Here is a 20936-nt window from a genome sequence, read left to right as displayed (position 1 = left end):
TTTCTCACTCAAGCCCAAAGAAGACAAGCGAACTAACAAAAGTATTTGGCTAAACACTCCCTTTTTCTTCCTGTGCTCCGACTTTTTCCTTTATAAAAACAGGTCGAATGTGTTTTCTTTTCCTTTAATAAAAAAATCGATTAAAGTTGCTTTGATGAGACGGAATGGATCGTTTGCCGTTTTTAATGACCCCTCCAGTAGGTGTGGACATTTGGAAGACCAGGTTGGACAAGCTTTGCCGGTACCTCTTTATCCCACATGGACTGTCACTGAGAGGCTGCTTCCTGTCAACATTCTCCTTGCTTTTTGTTTGATTACTCGGGGCTTGCTTAGTGAGTGGTCAGCGCTTAGTAGTAATCGCCTCTGCTTTCCACAAATACTCTTTGCTCTCTAAAGAACTCTCAAGAGACCTAAAGTGTGCTTTCCCCCTCCCCCCCAACGCATCCTCTGACCTTCCCTGTAATTTATTTGGGAAATAAGCTACTGAGAAAAACAAATCACGGGGCACCTCCTTCTCTCCTCGGAGTGTTCTGGGTGCAAGTCCTCCACTTCCTTTCCCATGTTCTCCAGTCTCACTGCACCGCATGCACATGTCTCAAAGTCGGTAGGCCAAGTCTGGCATGACCTTTGACTCTCCAGTGGTTTACTTTATGTTTTTACAGCATGTCTAGCCTAATCCTGACCCATTCTTTACACGACACTAGTATACTCTTTTAAGTACTTCTGATCAAGTACCTTCCTGCTTCAAATGCCCAGTGGCTTGCTTCATCTTGCTTGTAGAATGACACCTGACCTCTAGATCTAACTTGGGAGCCTGTCAGTTAGGCTTTGTCCCAATTTTCTGTCCACCTCACCTTTCACCTCCATCCACATTTCCCCAAGCCTCTTGCACAGAAACGCTTCAGTTTGTTTGTTTCTGACTTTTCAAAGTTCTCTGCCCTTGAAACTACCAAGAATACTACAGCCAAACGTTTGGCCCTACTGATGACTTCCTATGTTTTCAGGTCTCAGTTTAAATATCACTTCCTGAGAAAAGACTGTTCTAGTCTCTGGAAAGAATTCATTTCACCTTATAATAGTCTCTTCGGAATGGAGTGGGGAGATGATCCGCACAATTTTACCTAGCTTTTACTTTCTATTTCTCTATTCTCTTCATCCCCGTTTACATCTATTAATATATTCTTTAAATCTTTTTTCTCCAGTGCTGGGGATTTCTGGAGCTTGACATATATATGCCAGGCAAATGCTGCACTATTGAGTAAGCCATACCCCCAGCCCTCAACTATGGTTTCAAATAGTGGCATAAATATTATTCTAAGAGTTTGCTAATATTGTATCATTTAATTTGGAAACTCAGGTCATAAGATTATTTATAACTTGTTTGTTTCTTCCAATATCTTGTAACCTGAATTTTTCCCAGACAGCTTTTATCTTAATGGCCCTTTAGACAATATTGGTGTAACTGTGAACTCACAAGGGCAGACACGGACTCTTTTCACTAACATGAACTCAGGGCAGAGCAGTAAGCCTGCTCAAAAAAAAAATAATTCTCAGAATCTCTTGTGTGCTCTTTTGTGCTAGGCATTCTACAGGTCTCTACACTCTTGAGCATACAGAGGTTTTGAGGATGAAAGGCAAAACTGATCAGGTGATTGCCTTTCTAGTTAGTTTCTACATTATACACAGTGGATGTTTTTCCATAAGTGATGGAGGGGCAGAAATGGTTGAGAGCCATATGTAAAAGGAGGCAAATGTAAAATTAAACAGAAGAGAGAGAAAGATGGAAGGGAGAGAGGAGGGAAGGGAGGAAGGAAGAGAAGAGGAGAGAAGAGAAGAGAAAGGGGAGGGGAGGGGAGGGGAGGGGAGGGGAGGAGAGGAGAGGGGAGAAGAGAGAAGAGAAGAGAGAAGCTTGAAGAGAGAAGAAGAGAAGAGAAGAGAAGGGAGGGGAGGGGAGGGAAGGGAAGGGAAGGGAAGGGGAGGGAAGAGGAGGGGAGGGGAGGGGAGAGGAGAGGAGAGAAGAGAAGAGAGGGGAGGGGAGGGAAGGGAAGGGAAGGGAAGGGAAGGGGAGGGGAGGGGAGGGGAGGGGAGAGGAAGGAAGGGAAGAGAAGAGAGGGGAGGGGAGGGGAGGGGAGGGGAGGGGAGGGGAGGGGAGAGGAAGGAAGGGAAGAGAAGGGAAGGGAAGGGAAGGGAAGGGAAGGGAAGGGAAGGGAAGGGAAGGGAAGGGAAATTGTAAAAAATATCAAAATACTTGTCTCCACACTAGATTTGATGAGGAATACGTCCCTACAGGGGCCCGGATAGCTCAGTCGGTAGAGCATCAGACTTTTAATCTGAGGGTCCAGGGTTCAAGTCCCTGTTCGGGCGCTAGATATTCTTTTAGGTTTGATGCAACCTTTCAGAAAACAGAAATTTGGAACATTTTATATATACTGGACAGATTAGATAGGTGGTCAGAATGTCAGAAACAAAATAAGCAAAACATTAAAAACAAAACAAGAAAAAACCTCTCAAACCAGTCTAAGCTCTTTAAGCAAAATATCTGATAGTTAGCTTTTACGTGGGATCACTCCGTGAAGTGACCTGAGGTTTTGTGAAGAAAACTAACCTGAAAGAGTACATAGAATTGTGTTAACCTCATTTAACTGAAAAATAGGTGAGCAAATCAGTAAATGGATGGATAGATAGATCGATTGATCGACCGATCGATCGATAGATAGAGCAAGCCAGAGAGAACTTACTATAACCTCCTTGTAAGGATGAGTTTGACCATTTGTAGAAGTCTCTTAAAAGTGAGATAGAAGTGACCTACTCAAGAGCTGATAGGTAAATGAATGGCTGAAGAAGAGTTTCTGGCCACCCAAGTTCAGTAAAGTAAGAAAGATAAGTATTAAATACAAAGCATAACTTTATCTAACCTCTGTACCCTCACCTTGTTTAGGAGCAACCACAATACAACAAACTTCATCTTCGCTCCGCTTGACTTTCAGTGGTACATGATGTCATAGCCCCCCTGCTGTCTGATTCAGAGGCACAGAGCAACTTCCTGTTATTTGCTTCCCATACCAAGTTCACATTCTGGCTTGGAATAAATATTTCTGACATTTGCATATTGGAAATCAATCCTGAGGAGCTGAAAAAAAAAAACTCGAGTGAATTAAAAACAGTGTCTGATTCTACAAAGAGATTTTAAATGATCTTAAAATGCTCTTTTTTGTATGGATCCTCAAGTTCTCAGGAAGAAAACTGTTGAGAGAGCTAGTGTAGGCCCCAATACAGACTTCATCTCATCTGTATAACACTTCCACCCAGTTCTAGAGGGTGGTAGTGTGAAATCAAGACATTGGCAGGGCTGAGTTCCCTGAAGACAGTTGAGACAAATGCTTCTTGGTGCTTGGCAGCCTTTGGTAGTTAGTTACAGACAAATCTTGACCTTCATTGGGTATTAACATAAGGCCAACCTCTGCTAGTCTTCAGAGACTGACCTTCCCTGTGCCATGGTTCATTCCAAAGCCTTTTTGTAAGGACAACAGTCACTGTCCAGGGGAGCTGCCCTATTCCAAAGCAACCCCATTTTATCTTACCTACTTATGATCATTCCAAATCAACTCCCTTCTGGAGGTTTCAGGACCAGATATTTTTTGTGGAAACCCGTTTAACCAGTAGAGATAGATCAGAATGTATAAGAGGGTCTGTGACAAGAAAATTTCACGCATGTATGAAAATGAAAAAAAAAAGTGAGGGAAAATGGAATAATAAGTTTTCATTCGTTGACAAATGTCTTTTTATTAAAGTTGCGTGGTAGAATGCTGCTGTCCTCCAAAATCGAAGTCAAAGGCGCTGAACAAAAATGGCTTGTTTAACTAGTGAATTATGGATACTGGATCTAAGTAATGCCATCTTGTCCTCAGAGCCATTTTGGCACCTTACTAAATGCTGGGAAAGTCTCACCTAGTTCCAAGAGCTCTAGAGGTGATATAGGATTTCATTTGATCTGCAGTCGCGTTGTGGGTCTTTAAGCAATATAGAAGTGATATTCTTTAAATTGCAGGTATGCCATGCGTTGTTCAGCTCCAGGAAAGTTTTGCTCCAGAGAATACTTGTCTTTGGTTGTTACTGATTGTTCCCCCTAGATAACTTGCTTCAGTAAAACAAGTTTGGTTAGTTACCTTATCATGTGACATCTGCCTTGATTCCTCCTCCCTCCCCCCTCCTCTCTTTTATTTCCCCCCCCCCCCCCAATAAGCTCTGTTATAACTGCATTCGGGGATGCAGGTCTTTGGGACAGGAGTCAGACCGCTGTCTCCAGCTTTCTAGTAAAGACTCCCAATTCTACCTCTCAAAATGTGGCTTCTGTATCGGGCTGACCGAATTCCCATATAAGAGTACATAAGTAATCACGAATCATGAATCCAGGAGAAGAAACAGAACTTGTAAAGCAAGAGGAACAAACTTCAGACTTTAGTATTTGATTAAAGATCATCTATTTCCAAGTAACATTACCTTTTTCCGTGGCAGTTGTGGGTGGGGGCAGGGGGCCGGCAAAACCAAACTGCCCCCTCTGAGGTTCGAACTCAGGACCTTCAGATTATGAGACTGACGCGCTACCTACTGCGCTAAGGAGGCAGATGCACCGGCTCTCTCATCACCTATATTTATAACTGAATTTTACTTTGCTTAAAGTTTTTTACTTTTGTGGATCATCTTCGTCTCACACTTCTCCAACGAAGAACATTTCAGGGGCTCAAACAGCTTCACTAACCTCAGTAAGCTGGAAAAACCAAACTCACTAGTGATCCTACTGTCCTTTGCCCCCGGTCATTGCTAAACGGAAGACATCCCCGCCCCCAGTGCTCACACCAGGTGGAAATTTACCTACAGTTCCAGCTGTCCAAACGTAACTTTGACTTTGATGGGCGTCAGTCCATTATGCCTTCATGGATGAGGAAATCTGTGCCCTTCCTCTCTCTCCCCCTCTCTCCTTTTCCCACCTCAAGATCTGTCCCACAAGAAACTTTCAAGCCTTTTGCTCTTTATCAACACAAAACTTTTTTGATTCCCAAGGATCGTCTATCTCATTTACTTTCACACCAGTCACGTTGGTAACGTTGATAGCAAAAGTCCCACTCGCTTTTCAACTTCTTACTGTCTTTCTAGACTATCCATGGGAAGTCGAAAAGGGTCTCTGACACAAATGGGAGGTCTTAGTTCATAGGTAAAACATGACTGATGCAATCTCTTGGCAATCTGCTACTCTGTGAGAACAGAGATAATGGAAACAGAAAAGAGTAAAAGCTATCGTTGGCTCACCCTTCGCCTGCCAGGGGGTTTTTGCACACACCCCCCTCTGGCTTTAACACCCAAATTTCCAGCTCCTTAGACATAGTTCCCTGGAAGGTGAAGTCTGGGAAACTTTGACACCACTCATTGCTCCTTGTATGCCTGGCTGATTGCTTCATTCCATCAGAAAATCTGGTTCTTCACAAAATAGCCAGTGATGTATCAACTCAGCAGAGAGAGAGAGAGAGAGAGAGAGAGAGAGAGAGAGAGAGAGAAAGGAACTATTCTGTCTCTTCTCTAGAGAATGACCTTGAGCATTATCTTCTTGGTTTGTATGAACACTCAACAAGACCATGGGAAGCATAGGACATTTTTTGATATATTTTTTTATTGTAAAGATACTGTACAGAGGGGTTACAGTTACATGAGTAAGGTAATGAGTACATTTCCTATCAAGCATGGTTACCCTCTCCTTTGTTTTGTCCCTACCATCCCCTCCCTCCCCACCTCCCCAACTTCTCCCTCCCCACCAAGCTGTAAAGTTTGTTTTTAACTGTTTTGTACATCTCATTGTTACAATGGGTCAACCTGTATCCTTATTTTAGCATTTTGTTATTTCCCTTCCTCTCCCCAAATTAGAAAAAAAACATATATACAAGATTCAGGGCACCAGAATCAAATACAGTGAAAAAAGGGGATAATTGATAGGGGGAAGAACATACAAAGGAGACAAAAAAAAAATCACATAGTACATTATAAGTACATTAAAAATAACAGCAAGAAAGATAAAACCTCTTGTGTCTCTATCTTGGGGGTTCATTCAGCTTAGCATCATCTTATATGGTCATATGTACATAGCTTTTTTTTTTTTTTTTTTTGGTCGTGGATCTTGAACTTGGGCCTGGGCGCTGTCCTTGAACTCTTCAGCTCAAGGCTAACGCTTTACCACTTGAGTCACTGCACCACTCCTGGTTTTCTGGTGGTTTATTGGAGATGAGTCTCGTGGACTTTCTTGCCTGGGCTGGCTTTGAACCACCATCTTCAGATCTCAGCCTCCGGAGTAGCTAAGATTACAGGCGGGAGCCTGTATGTAGGGTTTGACCTTTTGTGCTAAACAAATATATATATTTGATTTGTTGGCCAAGCACAGGTAGCTCTTGCCTATCTGCCTGCCTACTGGACAGTGCAAATTTGGACACATTCCATTAGATCATAACATGCTAAATTGTCCTTTTACATCACAATTGCTATACAAGATTGTGGTTTGCTTAAGTAGCATAGTGAAGCCTTTTGGAGTTATTAAGGTTTATGGTCATTTTTAGATTCCTCAAAATGTGTAGCAATAGTGAATGAAATGTTTGACTTTATGGAAATGGAAGGAGATAGAGTTCAAGACGGCTATCATTTTGTCACCCATAGAAAAGATGGTAAAACCCACTTTACTTTAGAATATAAAATAAACATAAAATTCAAACAAGGGAAAAAAGAAAAGAAAAGATGGTAAAATGTTGGCCTGATTGGAAAAAAAAAAGCACATCTTCAAAATGTGGGAGAAGGGAGATGTCCTTTTCAGATTTGGAAGTATTTTGAGAGAGAGAATATAGAACTTCCACAAGATAGAAATGAATACTTCATGTTGTCAAAGAAAAAAGCTTGACAAATATGGTTCAAAAATTGAACAGGCTTTTATTGACAATTCAAGAATTGAGCTGCTGTATCATCGGACAGAACGAAATGTGATTTTATAACACTAATTGTGATGAATACCTGTTCGAGGAGTTTTATGCGATTATATTCATTTACATTATGACTATGTTTTGCACCCTCTGCATTTGCCCTTCTTACATTAATATATCTATAAGAGCTCATATGATGAGATACTGTGAGAAAGAAAAAGAGAAAAGGAAACGAGGAGGAGGAAGAGAGGGAAGGAGACGCAGAAAGAAAGGGAAGGGAGGAAGGGGTTAATTTCTGGCACTCTGCAGACATTATTTTAGCAAGAACCCCAGGTGATTTCGGGTACAGACTGAAGTCCGTTGAGACACACTCAGCACAGTCCTTCAGCCTTTACTAAATCTGAAGCTCTCTTCTTTTCTTTTCTTTCCTTTTTCTTTTAGCTGCTCTTTTGGAGACTACCAAGCAAACCATCCATCCATCCATCCATCCGCTTCTCTGCCGGTGATTCCTGAGCCTGTTCAGCTGGATTTTTACCAGCCACTCCCCGCAGCTAGGGTGGCAGTGGGCGGGGCCTCGCCAGTGGCCTCAGCCTCCAGTACGGCTGTGTCGCCACTGCCCCTCGCCGGGCGCTGTGGCGCACGCCTGTAATCCCAGCTTCTTGGGAGGCTGAGGCCGGCGGATCGAGGGTGCCCGGGAGTTCGGGGCTACGGCGCTGTGTGGAGCGGGCGTCTGCACCGGGCCTGGCACCAACATGGGGCTCCCGGGGGAGCCCGGGGGTACCAGGTTGTCTAAGGAGGGGGGACCCGGCCCAGGCCGGATACGGAGCAGGTCAAACTCCCCGTGTTGGGCGGCGGTGGGACTGCGCCTGCGAGCAATGCCTGCAGTTCCGCCCGGGACATCCGACGAGACCCGGTCTCTTTCTTTCATCCCTCTTCTTGCGTTTCTTCCCCCCCAACCCTCCCAGGCTCGCTTTAAGATCCTTGGTCTTCTTTTGTTGCACACAGAGGACCAGGTAGCTTGGGGATGAGGCCGTGCGCGCGGCGCTGCCTGCAGACTGGGCGCCGCGCAGGGATCCGGGAGGCGTTCAGGCGGCCCGGAAGACACTCTGCGGCCTACGATCTTGGGACATTTTCCACGCCGCCCTCTTTCTCACCCCCACCTCCCACCCCAAAGCAAAACAACAACGATCTCCCCGCGTGACACGGTTACAGTTCAAGGAAGGGGCTTGCCACAAGGCTGACCTTCCAGCGGTGTCTAAAATGGACTTCCCGCACGAAACCTGCCACACAGACTTCTAGTTGGATTGAAGAATATGGATACAGAGACATTTCACCAAAGAACTCTGTGTATGTGTGTGTGTGTGTGTGTGAGAGAGAGAGAGAGAGAGAGAGAGAGAGAGAGAGAGAGAGAGAGAGAGAGAGAGAGAGAGAGAGAGAAAGAGAGAGAGAGATACATAATGAACATAACAAAGTTTCAATATCATCAGCATATGGGAAAATGCACATTACAGGCATACCAGACTTGATCAGTATTTGGGAACTACAAATCACAGCCCCTACACCTGTCAGGCTGGCTAAAATGAAAACAGTGGCGACGCCAAATGCTGACCAGGCAGTGTGGATGGTTGATGGGAATATGAATTGGTATCGCTCCTCTGGAGAGAGTTGGCAGTTTCTTTAAAAAAACGAACAAATAGATATGCAACCACGGCGACACCACCAATAATTGCATCTCACGATTTATCCTGGAGACATGACCATTTGTGTTCACACAACACCGAAACCTACGCACAAATGCTGATCTGTGGACAGCTTTATGCATGGTAGTCAAAAACTGAAAACAGCCCAAATGCCCTTCAAGGAATGGTGATAACACCCAGTTGCAGAGTATTACAGAGCAATAAAAAATAAGGGCACAAAGTGTTGATGTCTTCAGCCACCTGGATGGTTCTGTGGAGACCTGCAGAGAATGTAAACGGCCAATCACAATAAGGCGCACATATGTGCTATGCCAGGTCTAGATGCGGCTTGCGTCTCGTTTCCTGTGCTGGACGAGTCATGCACCAGGGGGGTGGTGGTGTCTGGGAGAGGGTAGGATCTTTAAGAGAGCCTTGTCAAGAGGTAATTATGTTATGAGGGGGCTTCCCTGGAAAGAGATTAAGGTAATTTCTCCTGGAATCCTGATTAGCTTTGCAGAGAAAGTGGTTGTAAAAGCCCCTTCTTGGCTGTCACGTTTCCTGACGCATGCGATCTTTCATACATGTTCCCATGACGATGACATACATTATAATGGAATGAAGCTACCAAAGCCCTAGCAAGGCCCAATGCCATGGGGCCCACCGAGCTACCACCTGCAGCTCCAGGAAAGGAGTTCCCCCTCCCGCCTCTGTACAAAGAACTCATATTCCCAAATTTTGTTCTAGCAGTGAGAAGTAGACAAATATAGTATGATGGTGGTCATATAGTTGTTTTCTTTTCTTTTTTTTAAAGAACAGGCTGGCCTGGTACTCCACATGGAGCCTAAATTGGTCTTAACTCAATTCTCTGTCTCTCAGTGTTGTGATAATAGGATTAATTATAAACTGGATAGAATTACAAAAATGAAAAAGCAATTGCCAGAGGTTAATGCTGAGGTAGTAGAGAAATGGGGGTGGTTATGAAGAGGGGGACTGGAGGCTTGGTGCGATGAAACAAATATTCTGTATTATGTTTTATTAATGTCAGTATTCGGATTTTTAATTTCCTGCTACAGTTTCACGAGATGTTGCCAGTGGAAGCCATTAGGCAAAAGGAATATGGAATGGCACTGTATTATAACTAACTGTGTGTGTACCTACAATTATTTCATTCTTTTAAATTTTATTTTTTTGTTGGCCATGGGGCTTGAACTCTGGGCCTGGGCGGTGTCCCTCAGTTTTCAGCTCAAGGCAAGTGCTCTCCCTCTTGAGCCACAGTGCCACTTGCAGTTTTTCTGGTGGTTAATTGGAGATAAGAGGCTCACAGACTTTCCTGTCCAGGCTGGCTTTGAACGGCGATCCTCAGATCTCAGCCTCCTGAGTAGCTAGGATTACAGATGTGTCAGGCTTTTAAATTACATCACCATCACCACCACCACCACCACCACCACCACCATCATCATTATTATTATTTTCCTCTTGGTACTGGGGTTGTAACTCGGCCTCTGGCTTTTTGACCCTGTACATAACTCTGCACAGGATACAAACCTATTGACAACTGAAACAGTTGTCATTTGAGTTTAGGATTCAATTCTCCTCCATTCTCTTGTGGCTGTATGGCTTTTGCCACCCATGACTAGAAATGGCTGCTTCTTGGGGTGGGGGTGGGGTGCTCAGTTTTGTTTTTATTTTTCATTTTTTTAAAAAAAGGAATTGCTGGAGGCACTTGGAGGTGGAGGTTCCCTGGAATTGGCAGGCAGACTTCAGCTGATAAGCCAATAACTGACAGGTGGGATGTGGGGATATACAGCATTCTTGCAACCATTTTGGTGGTGGGAGGAAAAATCTAGCAAGACAGGAGTGCCTGCTGTGGAATTCAGGCCTTGGGCCAGAAAGGGCCATGGGGAAGGAAGAGAGAGATCACTGTAGTGAATATTGCTCACATCGAACTTCATCTTTCCGCCTCTAGTTTTGTATTAGAGGCTGGCAGGGATTAAGATTTAGGGGAAAAGGACACCCAAGAGGTAGAGTCAAAAGTCCTGGGGGGAGGAGCAGAGGGTGTGTGTGTGTACATGATAGCTTTAGCTTAAAACGCTGCATGGGAATGAAAAGATACGTTTGGAGAAACACGTGGAAGAGAACCGAGTTCAAACCAAGAAAGAGGATAGTAAAGAATACAAAGTCAGACAAGAAGCTTTCCTTCACTGTCTTTGATGAGATGCTAAATATGACATGCAATGATGACCAGCTTCATAGGCTAAAAGTAAGCTCCTGCCGAAACCCGGGATCGAACCAGGGACCTTTAGATCTTCAGTCTAACGCTCTCCCAACTGAGCTATTTCGGCTCCGCCCACGCCGGGGTGACAGTAAGACATAATGACTTTATCATTGACGTCTTCATTAACTTTTGTGAAGGAAAGACTTCGCTTTTATAAGAACTTCTGTAGCGAGTTAGTTAAATACAGCACTGACTCTAGGTTCAACCTACAGGTCCACGCAGAAAGCCGGACACCATCCGTCCACGTGCCTTTCGGAATTACTTTTCCGCCTTCCCATCGTTTGTCGCGTCGTTGCTGTCTCGGAGCTTGGGGTCCGTGGCATGAATGGAAAATATCGTTGCACTTAGGGAACCATTTGCAGGTAAGATTCAGCTCATATGGATTTTGCTAGGACCACCTCGCACCTTCCCTGGTGGTCTAGTGGTTAGGATTCGGCGCTCTCACCGCCGCGGCCCGGGTTCGATTCCCGGTCAGGGAAAACAGCATTTTGGTCCCGAAACTTCGAGACACATCCACTGTTTTTTTTTTTTTTTAAATCCTCAGCAATGAGTCTTCGACGTGGTGGAAACCAATGCTTTCCAGCACTGTTTTGGATATTTAAGGAGCGTGCACGCGTGTGCGTGTGTACCCGTGTGTTTAAGGCTGATCTGTTCACCCCCGGGATTCAGCTAGAGGTGGACACCTCAGAGACGCTCTGCACTCGAGCTATCAGAAGGTCGCGGCTGCTTCGAGGTCGGATTGAGGACCCGATGGCTCCCAGTTTAAAGCTAGAACTGAGTTCAGGGCATGACAAATGCTGACGAGTCCCCGGCGGGTACGGAAGGGCCTCCCGGAGGATGCCTCCGCCCGTGCGGTCGGGACGCGTCGATCCCCAGGAATCCGGGAGAGCAGCTCCGGATCGCTTCTTAGGCAAAGCAGCTGGTCTGGCGCGGGACGGCTGCGGCTCCAGGACAGCCGGCGAGAAAGGCGGGCCTCGGGGTCTCCCGGGCGCACGCGCGCGCTCGGTCGCAGGGCGCAGAATCCCACCCGTCCCGGGAGGGGGGGATGCGTGCCGTCCCCATGGAACTTCCTCCCCGGATCCAGTTGCGTCTGTGTTTTCTGAAGAAGCACGGCTGAGCCTCGCATTTCTCGGAATCTTAGGATCTTGGCGAAGCTGGACCCCTTGTCGACCCTTCTGCAAGCCTGATGATGATGATGATGATGATGATGATGGATGATGATGATGATGATGATGATTTGCAGCTGTGGGAAACCTCCTCCCCCCCCTTCTCTCCATTCCCTTTATTATCTGGGGCTCCTACAGGAATCTCTGTCTTTCCCTCAGGAGAGAATCTAGGGGAGAGGGAAAGAGGTGGTCTGGTTTTGGGGTCCGTCCTGCTTCGGCCCAGTACATTAGAAGTCTACTTTTAACTTTAGGAGTCTGATCTTTTCTGACTCCAACCTTTACTCTTATTTCTTTCCTCAGTGCATTCCTGAATTCCTCCAAGCAGGCCTTTCTAGAACTACACTAAGTTGGCTTCCTTAGCTATATGACCCCAGCATTTCTATCGGGACACTTAGTTGTAATAATGTAATAAACATGTCCCCCTCCTGATCGTTCTGAGGTCCCCCTGTGGGCCTACAGACTGAACTGACACCCGCAGTCCTGCAGGGGTCAGTGTTTCTCCAGAATAGTCTCAATGGATTCCTGACCCCCACTTGTTGAGTCAAGTTCTCTCAACAAACAAAACACCGTCACTTTTCTGTTTGTTTGATTTCTTTTTCCTCCTCTTCGTTTGTCATACAAAAATGCAAACACTGGAGAGAAAAATCAGTCCCTGGAGGGATGCCCTTGATGAATCAAGATGAAGTTGACAAAGCACTGAGCCGATGAATACTTAGCAGGGGAGTGTGCTTGTTCTGCGTCCCTGTAGGTTCAAGTAGTTACAAAGCCGGCAGTCTCCCTGAAGCTCTGGGCCTCTTCCTTTAGAGATCTAGAACTGGTAATAAGCACAGAGTCCTAGAGGACAGGAGACTCCAGTTGGGAGTGGGGCAGATGGAGAGGGATAGAAAGAGGGAGAGGAGATGTGTAGAATCTTTGTGCCGTACATAGACGTTTTTAGCAGTTCTCCAGGTGATCAAGTTTGTTGCCTCTCCTCTCCCCTGCCCCTCTCCTGCCATCATAAAATGCCGCGATGATTCTATCTTTGAAATACTGATGTTTAGTTGGAAAAGGGAGCATCTGATGTTAGCAAAGGGAATAAATAAATGTAGTATGTGTTTGTCTAGATCCCCTCCCTCCCCATATACACACAGCAGTCAGAGACTCAAATTCACACAGGAGTTGAGAAAACAGGCTCTTGGCTCAGGATGTACCGAGGGGCAGGGAAAAGTGAGGTTTTAGCTTGAGGAAGAGTAGGGGTAACTATTTCTTGGGGAGGAGTCACTATTTTTTTTTTTTTTGTTAGTCATTATATTAATTTCCACAGGAAATACCGTTTGGAATTTGGTAAAAGCAACTAATTTTCTATTTGACTGGAAAGACTGCCAGCAACAGAAGCTGAAGAGCCACAAAAGATCAGATTTTTTTCTTAGTCCCCAGTGGGAGTTGGGTCAAATTACACCTTGCTTTGGGCTAGTGATACTCATAGCATTTTCGGCAACGCGAATAGTAACTTTTGAGCTTCCTTTTGTGCAATCTTCGATCACAATGTGCATAAAGGCCTTTTATGCAAAGTCGTTTAGTCTTAAAGGGTTAGATTTTCTTGACAGAAGGGAATCTTTTGACTCTAGAAGGAGCACTGCCACAAGAATTAAGAAGAGAAGCGCGGGAAGGACTTTATGTACCACCTTGTATTACAACAGGATTTAAACGATCTGAATTTGACAAATTGCTGTTTCAAAAAAGAATAGCCCTAGGCCTTGTGCTCCACCTTCGGGATGTATTTGAGTGAGCTGGAAAATTGAGCTGTCACAGAATTGCAGCTCCCACGAGACGTAACTCTGCAGCACAGACAAGCGGCCCGCACTACCACTTGGGGCTTTCAGTCTGTGCTTGCAGGTAGGAGTCCCAGATTTTAGGAGTTTCTTTCTGCACTATTTTTGTTTGGGTGAAAATTAGGACCCAGAATAAGAGTGTAAAGAAGCTGCAGTTGCCTATAGGGAAAGTATGGAGCAAGCCCACCCGCAGGCCCGCAGGGATGGTAGCGTGGCCGAGCGGTCTAAGGCGCTGGATTAAGGCTCCAGTCTCTTCGGGGGCGTGGGTTCGAATCCCACCGCTGCCAGGACTTTTAGCACTGAAAAGTTCCTGTCCTGCTTTATAAATCCTCACACCCTCCTTGTGAGACTCCGTATTCTTCTAAGAATCAGATAAATACTCTCATCCGGTTTTTGAGAGGCAAATATGATCCAGATGCTGTGTATACCAACAGATAAGGAATGCAGCTAAAATGCTTTCATGGGACATACTTCCTCGTTATGAATGAATGTCAGACCTCTGGAGTCTTAACTCAAGGTGGATCCTACCAATTCCTCCAAATGAATCATTTGTCTTCACAATGGGTGGCTGCCCTTCCCCCATCCTCTTCTTAGTGTGCTCATTTCATGCTTGTGGCCCTCCTTACATGGACTGGAAGAGACTTAAGCAGTGCCTTGCCTTTCTGGTAACTGAATCGACACTAACCAGCGCTTGGAGACCTGCACTTCTTGGCATCCACATCCCATGTGGGAATATCTGTGGACTTGGCGTCTGTGTTCTATTGTCTAAATCTTTCGTTCTTGGAAGGTGCTTCCTCCTGAAAGCCTTCCCTGATCTCTTTCTGTCTCTTCCACCTGTTCTAGAGTTACAACTAGGGAGGAGCCCTATGCAATTTAGAATTCAGCACAGTTCTCCTAGGGCTCCGGGGCATTGTTGTTTTCCTCCAAAATTGTTGTGTGTAGGTCTTGAATGATGACCCATACTTAGAAGCATGAAGAAACTAGAGAACACATGCATGATAACATAGTTCAGTCACTAATAGATGCCCAGTGATGGTTGAGGTCTATTTCCATGGGTTTGTATCTGTGTAAGTTGTGAAGGGTTTCTACACTGTTTTCACTGGACAACCAATTTTCAATGTTCTATAGGCCTGGACATCACCTGTGATTCTAACACCACTGAGAGGCAATGCACATCCTATATTTAGGGTTTCAACCCTGAGAATCTGAAGATATAGTTCAACATAAACTTAAAAAAACAACTGATTAGCATTGAAATCTAGTTTCTCCATATTGTGTTAGAATTGCTGAAATTCAGAGAAAAAAGGGAATTGGGGAAGGGCAGATTTAGAAATGATAGGTAATTTAAGTGTATACTGCTCAACCAATACTTTACACATGAAGGAACATGAAACCTGCTCACCTTAAGTTACAAATACTGCTGTATCTACCTGCATGATATGAATTCCTCTTTACTAGTAAGTTTATCTTTACAAGACTTTCTCTTATATCCATCCCTGTAGTTCTAGGAGGGAAATTCACCCTGAGAAAGTATAAAATTCTGAGTACCGATTGCTGAATTTTCCATTCATCTCTTCCATGTGAATTATCCTTAAAATTAACTTCAGGCAGTGGTGGCTGACATCTGTAATGCTAGCTGTTCAGAAGGCTGAGATATGAGGATTGATGTTTGAAACCAGCTGGGGCAGGAAAGTTCATGACTCTTATCTCCAATTAACAACAAAAAAGCTGGCAATGGAGCTGTGACTCAAGTGCTAGAGCACTAAAGACTTGAGCAAAAAGCTCAGGGACAGCACTTGGGCCCTGAGTTCAAGCCCTGGGACCAGCACAAAAACAAAGCAAACCTGGTGAATAGAAATAGTGTAGTCTTGAACTGAAATAGTGTAGGCTGTTCTAGCAAGTTATCTAATTTGAAGAGGGACACACCAATTTTACACACACACACACACACGACTCACCAAGTTATAGCTAGGCAGAAGTATCAGAAGACTGGGTCTTACCATTGGCATCTGAAGCTCTAGTATTTATTGTTATCAAGTGATTGGCAAACTATTGGGGTGAATGTGTTCGCTGAATAAGACAGGGCCAAGAAAGCATTTAATATCTAATATATGAAGGGGGACCAGTCTAAAACGTAGAAGGAAAAATGGAAAGAATATTACACTCAGGTATGTGTGGTGAAAACACTGATTCCTGAGAAGGGTTGGGGAAATGATCACTGGAGAGATTTTCCACTCTGATCAAGCTCATGTGTTCTCTGAACTCCATGTTTTCTTTTCTTATGTACACTAAGACTTGAGCTCACTCTGAAAGCTTTTCCACACTCCTTACACTTGTAAGGTTTCTCTCCGGTATGAACTCGCTTATGTCCAATGAGCGCTGAACACTGGCGGAACGCAGTGCCACACGCATCGCAGGTGTATGGCTTCTCGCCTGTGTGGATTCTTTGGTGCTGCCTCAGCACTGAACTATGATGAAAGGCCTTTCCACACACCTCACATTTGTAAGGTTTTTCCCCAGTGTGGATTCTGCGATGATTGGTCAAGTTTGACTTCCAGCTGAAAGCTTTGCTACACTCCAAGCACTTATAAGGTTTCTCTCCAGTGTGGATCCTTTGATGGATGGCAAGGCAGTGGGGGTCCTGGAATGTTTTCCCACAATCCCCACATGGATAGCGCTTTTCCCCTGTGTGTTTCCGCTCATGAGCCCTGCGCTTACTGTTATGGCGAAAGGCTTTCCCACACTGCTCACACTTGTAAGGTTTCTCTTTGCTGTGGATCTTGCTATGTCGGCTGAGCTCTGCCTTCGTACGGAAGGCTTTTCCACACTGAGGGCACCCAAAGTGTTTCTCCTGAGAGTGGATTCGTTTGTGTTTGCTTAGGTCTGAGCTCCGACAGAAGGCTTTCCCACATTGGTTACACTCATAAGGTTGCTCGCCGGTGTGGATTCTTGAGTGTTTGGTGAGATCTGAACTCCCACTAAAATCCTTCCCACACTTCTCACATTCATATGGCTTCTCTCCAATGTGGATTCTGCTGTGGATGGTAAAGGCATGCTTGAACTGGAAGGCCTTCCCGCAGTCATTGCATGTGTAAGGTTTCTTCCCAGTGTGGATCATCTGATGGATACTGAGATGGTTCCTGGTCTTGAAGGCTTTCCCACAATCCTGGCACTCATGGGGCTTCTCCCCACTGTGGGTTTTCTTATGTCGACAAAGAGCTGACCTGCTGTTAAGGCCTTCTCACACTGAGTGCAGCCGAAGGGTTTCTCCCCTGAGTGGATTATCTGGTGCATAGGACACTGCTTTCTGGTCTTGAATGCTTTCCCACACTCTGTACACACGTGAGGTTTCTCACCAGAATGTGTTCTTTCATGGAGGATTAGCTCTGAATGCCAGCTGAAGTTTTTGACACAGTGGGTACATTCATGACATTTTTGGGCTGTATGGATGTCATCATATGGAATACATTTAGAGTTTGGATTGAAGTTGTGCCTAAGTACCTTCTTGTTCTTTTGTTTCTTGAAGGTTAATTCCCCAGAGCCTTCTCTTTCTTTTCTCAATTTCTCTCTTCTGGGCACATCCCCTCGATTCTCTAGCTGGTCATCTTGTATACACACCCCTCTAGCTGCAAGATCTTCAGCAATAATGTTAAGAAGATTTTTGTCATGTTTTACGCAGCAGACTTCTTGGTTTTCAAAAATCTCTTGTTCTAAACTTGTCTTCTCCTTCTCAGGCCATGGCTTGTCAGTTGACACTTACATGAGAAAAGAAAAAAACGTCACATAATAAGTGAGAAGGGAGAAGTGATACAATATTGTGTGATGAGTAAATGACTTTAAAAAATATAATTTTAAGCCAGGTGCCAGTGGCTCATGCCTGTAATCTTAGCTAGCTAAGGAGGCAGAGATCTGAGGATCATGGTTCATGAGACTCTTATCACCAATAAACCACCAGAAAACTGGAAGTGGTGCTGTGGCTGAAGTGGTCGAGTGTTAGCCTTGAGCTGAAGAGCTGAGAGACAGCACCCAGGCCCAGAGTTCAAGCCCCAGGACTGACCCTCCCCCCAAAAAATCTATCTATCTATCTATAATTTTATTATTATTAAGGCGTTATACAAAGGAGTTACCCATTTCATAATTCAGGTAATATGTACAATTCTCTTTTGGACAATGTCAAGCTTCCTTTGCCTTCCCTCCTCCACATTTTCCATATCATGTATATTGAATACTGTGTGATTGAATTTGTTTACTCTTCCTCCCTTCCTTTCTGCCCCCACCCCCTTTGGCATGTAACATCCTGTCACCACTAGTTCTCAGTTTTAAGTGCTCAAGAGAGGGACATGAGCGGTGAGGAGAAGAGGGGGAAAGAGGAGAAGATGAGGAAGGAATATAGCCTACACAGAGTCAAAAATGGCTGCTTGAAAGGAAACTGCACTGACATTGAATCTGCACTGACATGTGTCCATGTTAGCAGGACAGGATGGCACACACCTCTAATCTCAACACTCAGGAAGCTGGGCCAGGAGGAGTGTGAGCATGAGTCTAGCCTGGGCTAGCAGGACCATATGAAAGAAGTGGGAAGCCCGGAGTGCAGAGCATAGTGTGCATAAATAATTACAGAAATAATGAGAAGTTTATAGAATTTTAAATGCTTAAAGTTGAATCTTAAATTTTTCAATACTTTAATTACTTTTCAAATATTTCTCCCTACTAAGTAGGCTATCCAGGTGAGTGATAGAGCTGTCAGAGGGGAGCAGACTTTTCTGAGATTTTGTTTTTGAGGGTAAATATGATACGAATTAGATAATGCCACAATAATTGTTACTGGATTCTTTTTCTCTAAGTATTCCTTAGTGGATTTCCTTCCTGGGACATTCAGGATGGGTGATCCACCACTAAATATATTCTATGATCATTCTGTCCCATGAAAGATGGCTGGGCACTGGAAGCTTCTCTGTCGCTTACCTGGACAGGTGCAGCTCAGGCACTCCTCATCCTGTGGATGCTGATTACAAGGCTTGGGTCTTTGCTCCAGATGGGAGATCAAAGGAGGTTTAGGAAACAGAAGTCCTGATAGCAGAAAAGGAGAAAGAATGAGTAGGCCACACAGAACTCTCTTAATGCCTTCAGTCTCTCATTTGCATATGAAGACAGGAGGGGAGGGTCCACTTAGGTAGAGAAGAGGGTTTATTCTGGGATCTGGGAACAGGTAGAAGGACACGTTTGAGGGACTTTCTTAGAAAAGCCATACTCAGGAAGGCCGAGAAGAACAGTCACATCTTGTTTTTAGGAAAATGGGATATCTGTACAGAAAGTTTTAGGTTGGTAGAAAGCAATTCCAACCAGGAGCTGAATATATATCATTTAAGAGAAATTTGGAGGGTTGAGGAAGAAAGAACCCAAGGAAAATAGAAGGTGAAAAAAGTAACTAGGATACTCAAAAAATTATTTGGTTATATAACAAGGGCAACTCAAATCTCTAATTTTGGGTAAGTTCCTGATGATGAAGAGGGCTATGACCTTCAATAGGAGACCCCATGTGTACCAGGAATATAGCCTTTTTTTTTTTTTTTTTAATAAAAGGAAGGGAGAAAGCTCTAAACCAAGTGCAAGGGAGGACCTTACCAAGGAATATCAATGTTGTCATAAATTTCCAACATCACATCTTTGTAAAGATCCTTTTGTGAGTAGGCCAGACTCTGCCACTCCTTGTTAGTGAAGTTCACAGCTACATCCTCAAATGTCATAGATTCCTGAAACAATATGTTCCTGCTGTTATGGAGAAAGTCCCATAGCTTCCTCTGGAAACAAAGGCAGTGGGCAGGTACTTTAGGAGTAGGCTTACAGAGGTGAAAGGCCTCTACACTTTGGTGGCTATTTGGAATTTTGATAATGAAAATGAACAACAAATAAAACTCTCCATAAGCAGTTTGTCATCCAATAAAATGTGCCTCACAAGAGGGACATTTGGGAGTGATACAGCCAGAGAATGCAGTAAAAATAAGCTCATATTTAGGAGGCAGTAATATATTTTCAGGAGAAATGCAAGGGCCTCAGCTCACTTGGTCCTGGTTCAACATGTCTGCTCCTGGCAGCTTTCCTTGACTTCTATCCTTAGTTAAGGCAGGATATGGAGGAATTTGTAGAGCTGAGGAAAGAAAAGTGAGTGGAGTCAGTTTAGAATGCCATTAATGAGAACTGCTCTCTTCTTTAACAGATGCAGATGAATCTGCAGCTCTCACCCATGGGTTCAGTCTACTGCTTATAGAATATCCACTACTCCTTCTCTGATCTTCGTTTTCAGTATCAGACCCCTGGCATGTCAGCCATGCCAACTGTAAGTGCATGAGTCTCTTCTCTCTTACGAAATGTTTTTCTCTGGACTGTTTTTGTTGTATAATAACCTATCTACAAACACATTCAGAAAAAAAATATCCAAATTTGACTCTTGGTTTTAAGATAATCATTCTTCCTATACTGGAATATAGAAATCATTCCCTCAAAAAGACTTGGGGAGAGGAAGCTTGGCAAAGCTTCATATGCCTGTAGTTCTACAGACAATTGGGAGATTGAGGCAGGAGGATTTTGAGTTCAAGGCCAGTCTTCGCTACATAGCAACTTCAAGACCATCATGGGTTAGATACTGAGACCCCTGTTACCAAGCAACCAAGCAAGCAATCAAAAAAAACCCAATGTTGAGGTCATTGGTCTGTGAGACTCTGGGGTCACCTTTGTGCCTCAGGATCCTTAAACTACCATTTGAGTTTAACCAAAACTTTAAGTTAGAAATAAACTGATTCTATTATTATTAACCATTAATTATTATTATTACTGTTTTCCAGACAGAGTCTCATTATGTAGCTGAGGCTCACTTTGAACTTGCTACTATTCCTGGTTGATTTTGAACTAGTAATTCTCTTCCTGGGATTATATGCACGCAACTCCATCCCCAGCACTCATAGTCATTTTTCTTTTTCTTTCCTTTTTTTTTTTGGGGGGGGGGGTCCAGTCGTGGGGCCTGAACTCTGGGCCAGGCACTGTCCCTCAGCTCT

At 44.3% G+C, this 20936-nt stretch overlaps 1 protein-coding gene and 5 non-coding genes across 6 annotated transcripts; 3 read left to right on the top strand and 3 right to left on the bottom strand.

The window, feature by feature from the left end:
• The first annotated feature begins 2291 nt into the window (after positions 1-2291).
• Trnak-uuu lies at positions 2292-2364 on the top strand. Its single transcript has one exon. It is a non-coding gene; the product is annotated as a tRNA-Lys (tRNA).
• A 2186-nt stretch (positions 2365-4550) lies between these two features.
• Positions 4551-4623, bottom strand: Trnam-cau. Its single transcript has one exon. It is a non-coding gene; the product is annotated as a tRNA-Met (tRNA).
• A 6278-nt stretch (positions 4624-10901) lies between these two features.
• Positions 10902-10974, bottom strand: Trnaf-gaa. Its single transcript has one exon. It is a non-coding gene; the product is annotated as a tRNA-Phe (tRNA).
• A 340-nt stretch (positions 10975-11314) lies between these two features.
• Trnae-cuc lies at positions 11315-11386 on the top strand. The gene has a single exon. It is a non-coding gene; the product is annotated as a tRNA-Glu (tRNA).
• A 2703-nt stretch (positions 11387-14089) lies between these two features.
• On the top strand, positions 14090-14171 carry Trnal-aag. Its single transcript has one exon. It is a non-coding gene; the product is annotated as a tRNA-Leu (tRNA).
• A 1928-nt stretch (positions 14172-16099) lies between these two features.
• Znf311 (zinc finger protein 311) lies at positions 16100-19423 on the bottom strand. The gene is given in 4 exon segments (XM_042683953.1): positions 16100-17118; positions 17121-17639; positions 18850-18954; positions 19405-19423. Coding segments are annotated over 4 exon segments (1662 nt in total).
• Positions 19424-20936: the final 1513 nt, after the last annotated feature.

This window comes from Dipodomys spectabilis, unplaced genomic scaffold (assembly GCF_019054845.1).
Source record: "Dipodomys spectabilis isolate Male_0828 unplaced genomic scaffold, ASM1905484v1 ptg000085l, whole genome shotgun sequence".
Classification (NCBI taxonomy): domain Eukaryota; kingdom Metazoa; phylum Chordata; class Mammalia; order Rodentia; family Heteromyidae; genus Dipodomys; species Dipodomys spectabilis.
This window is presented reverse-complemented; position numbering and strand designations above follow the sequence as displayed.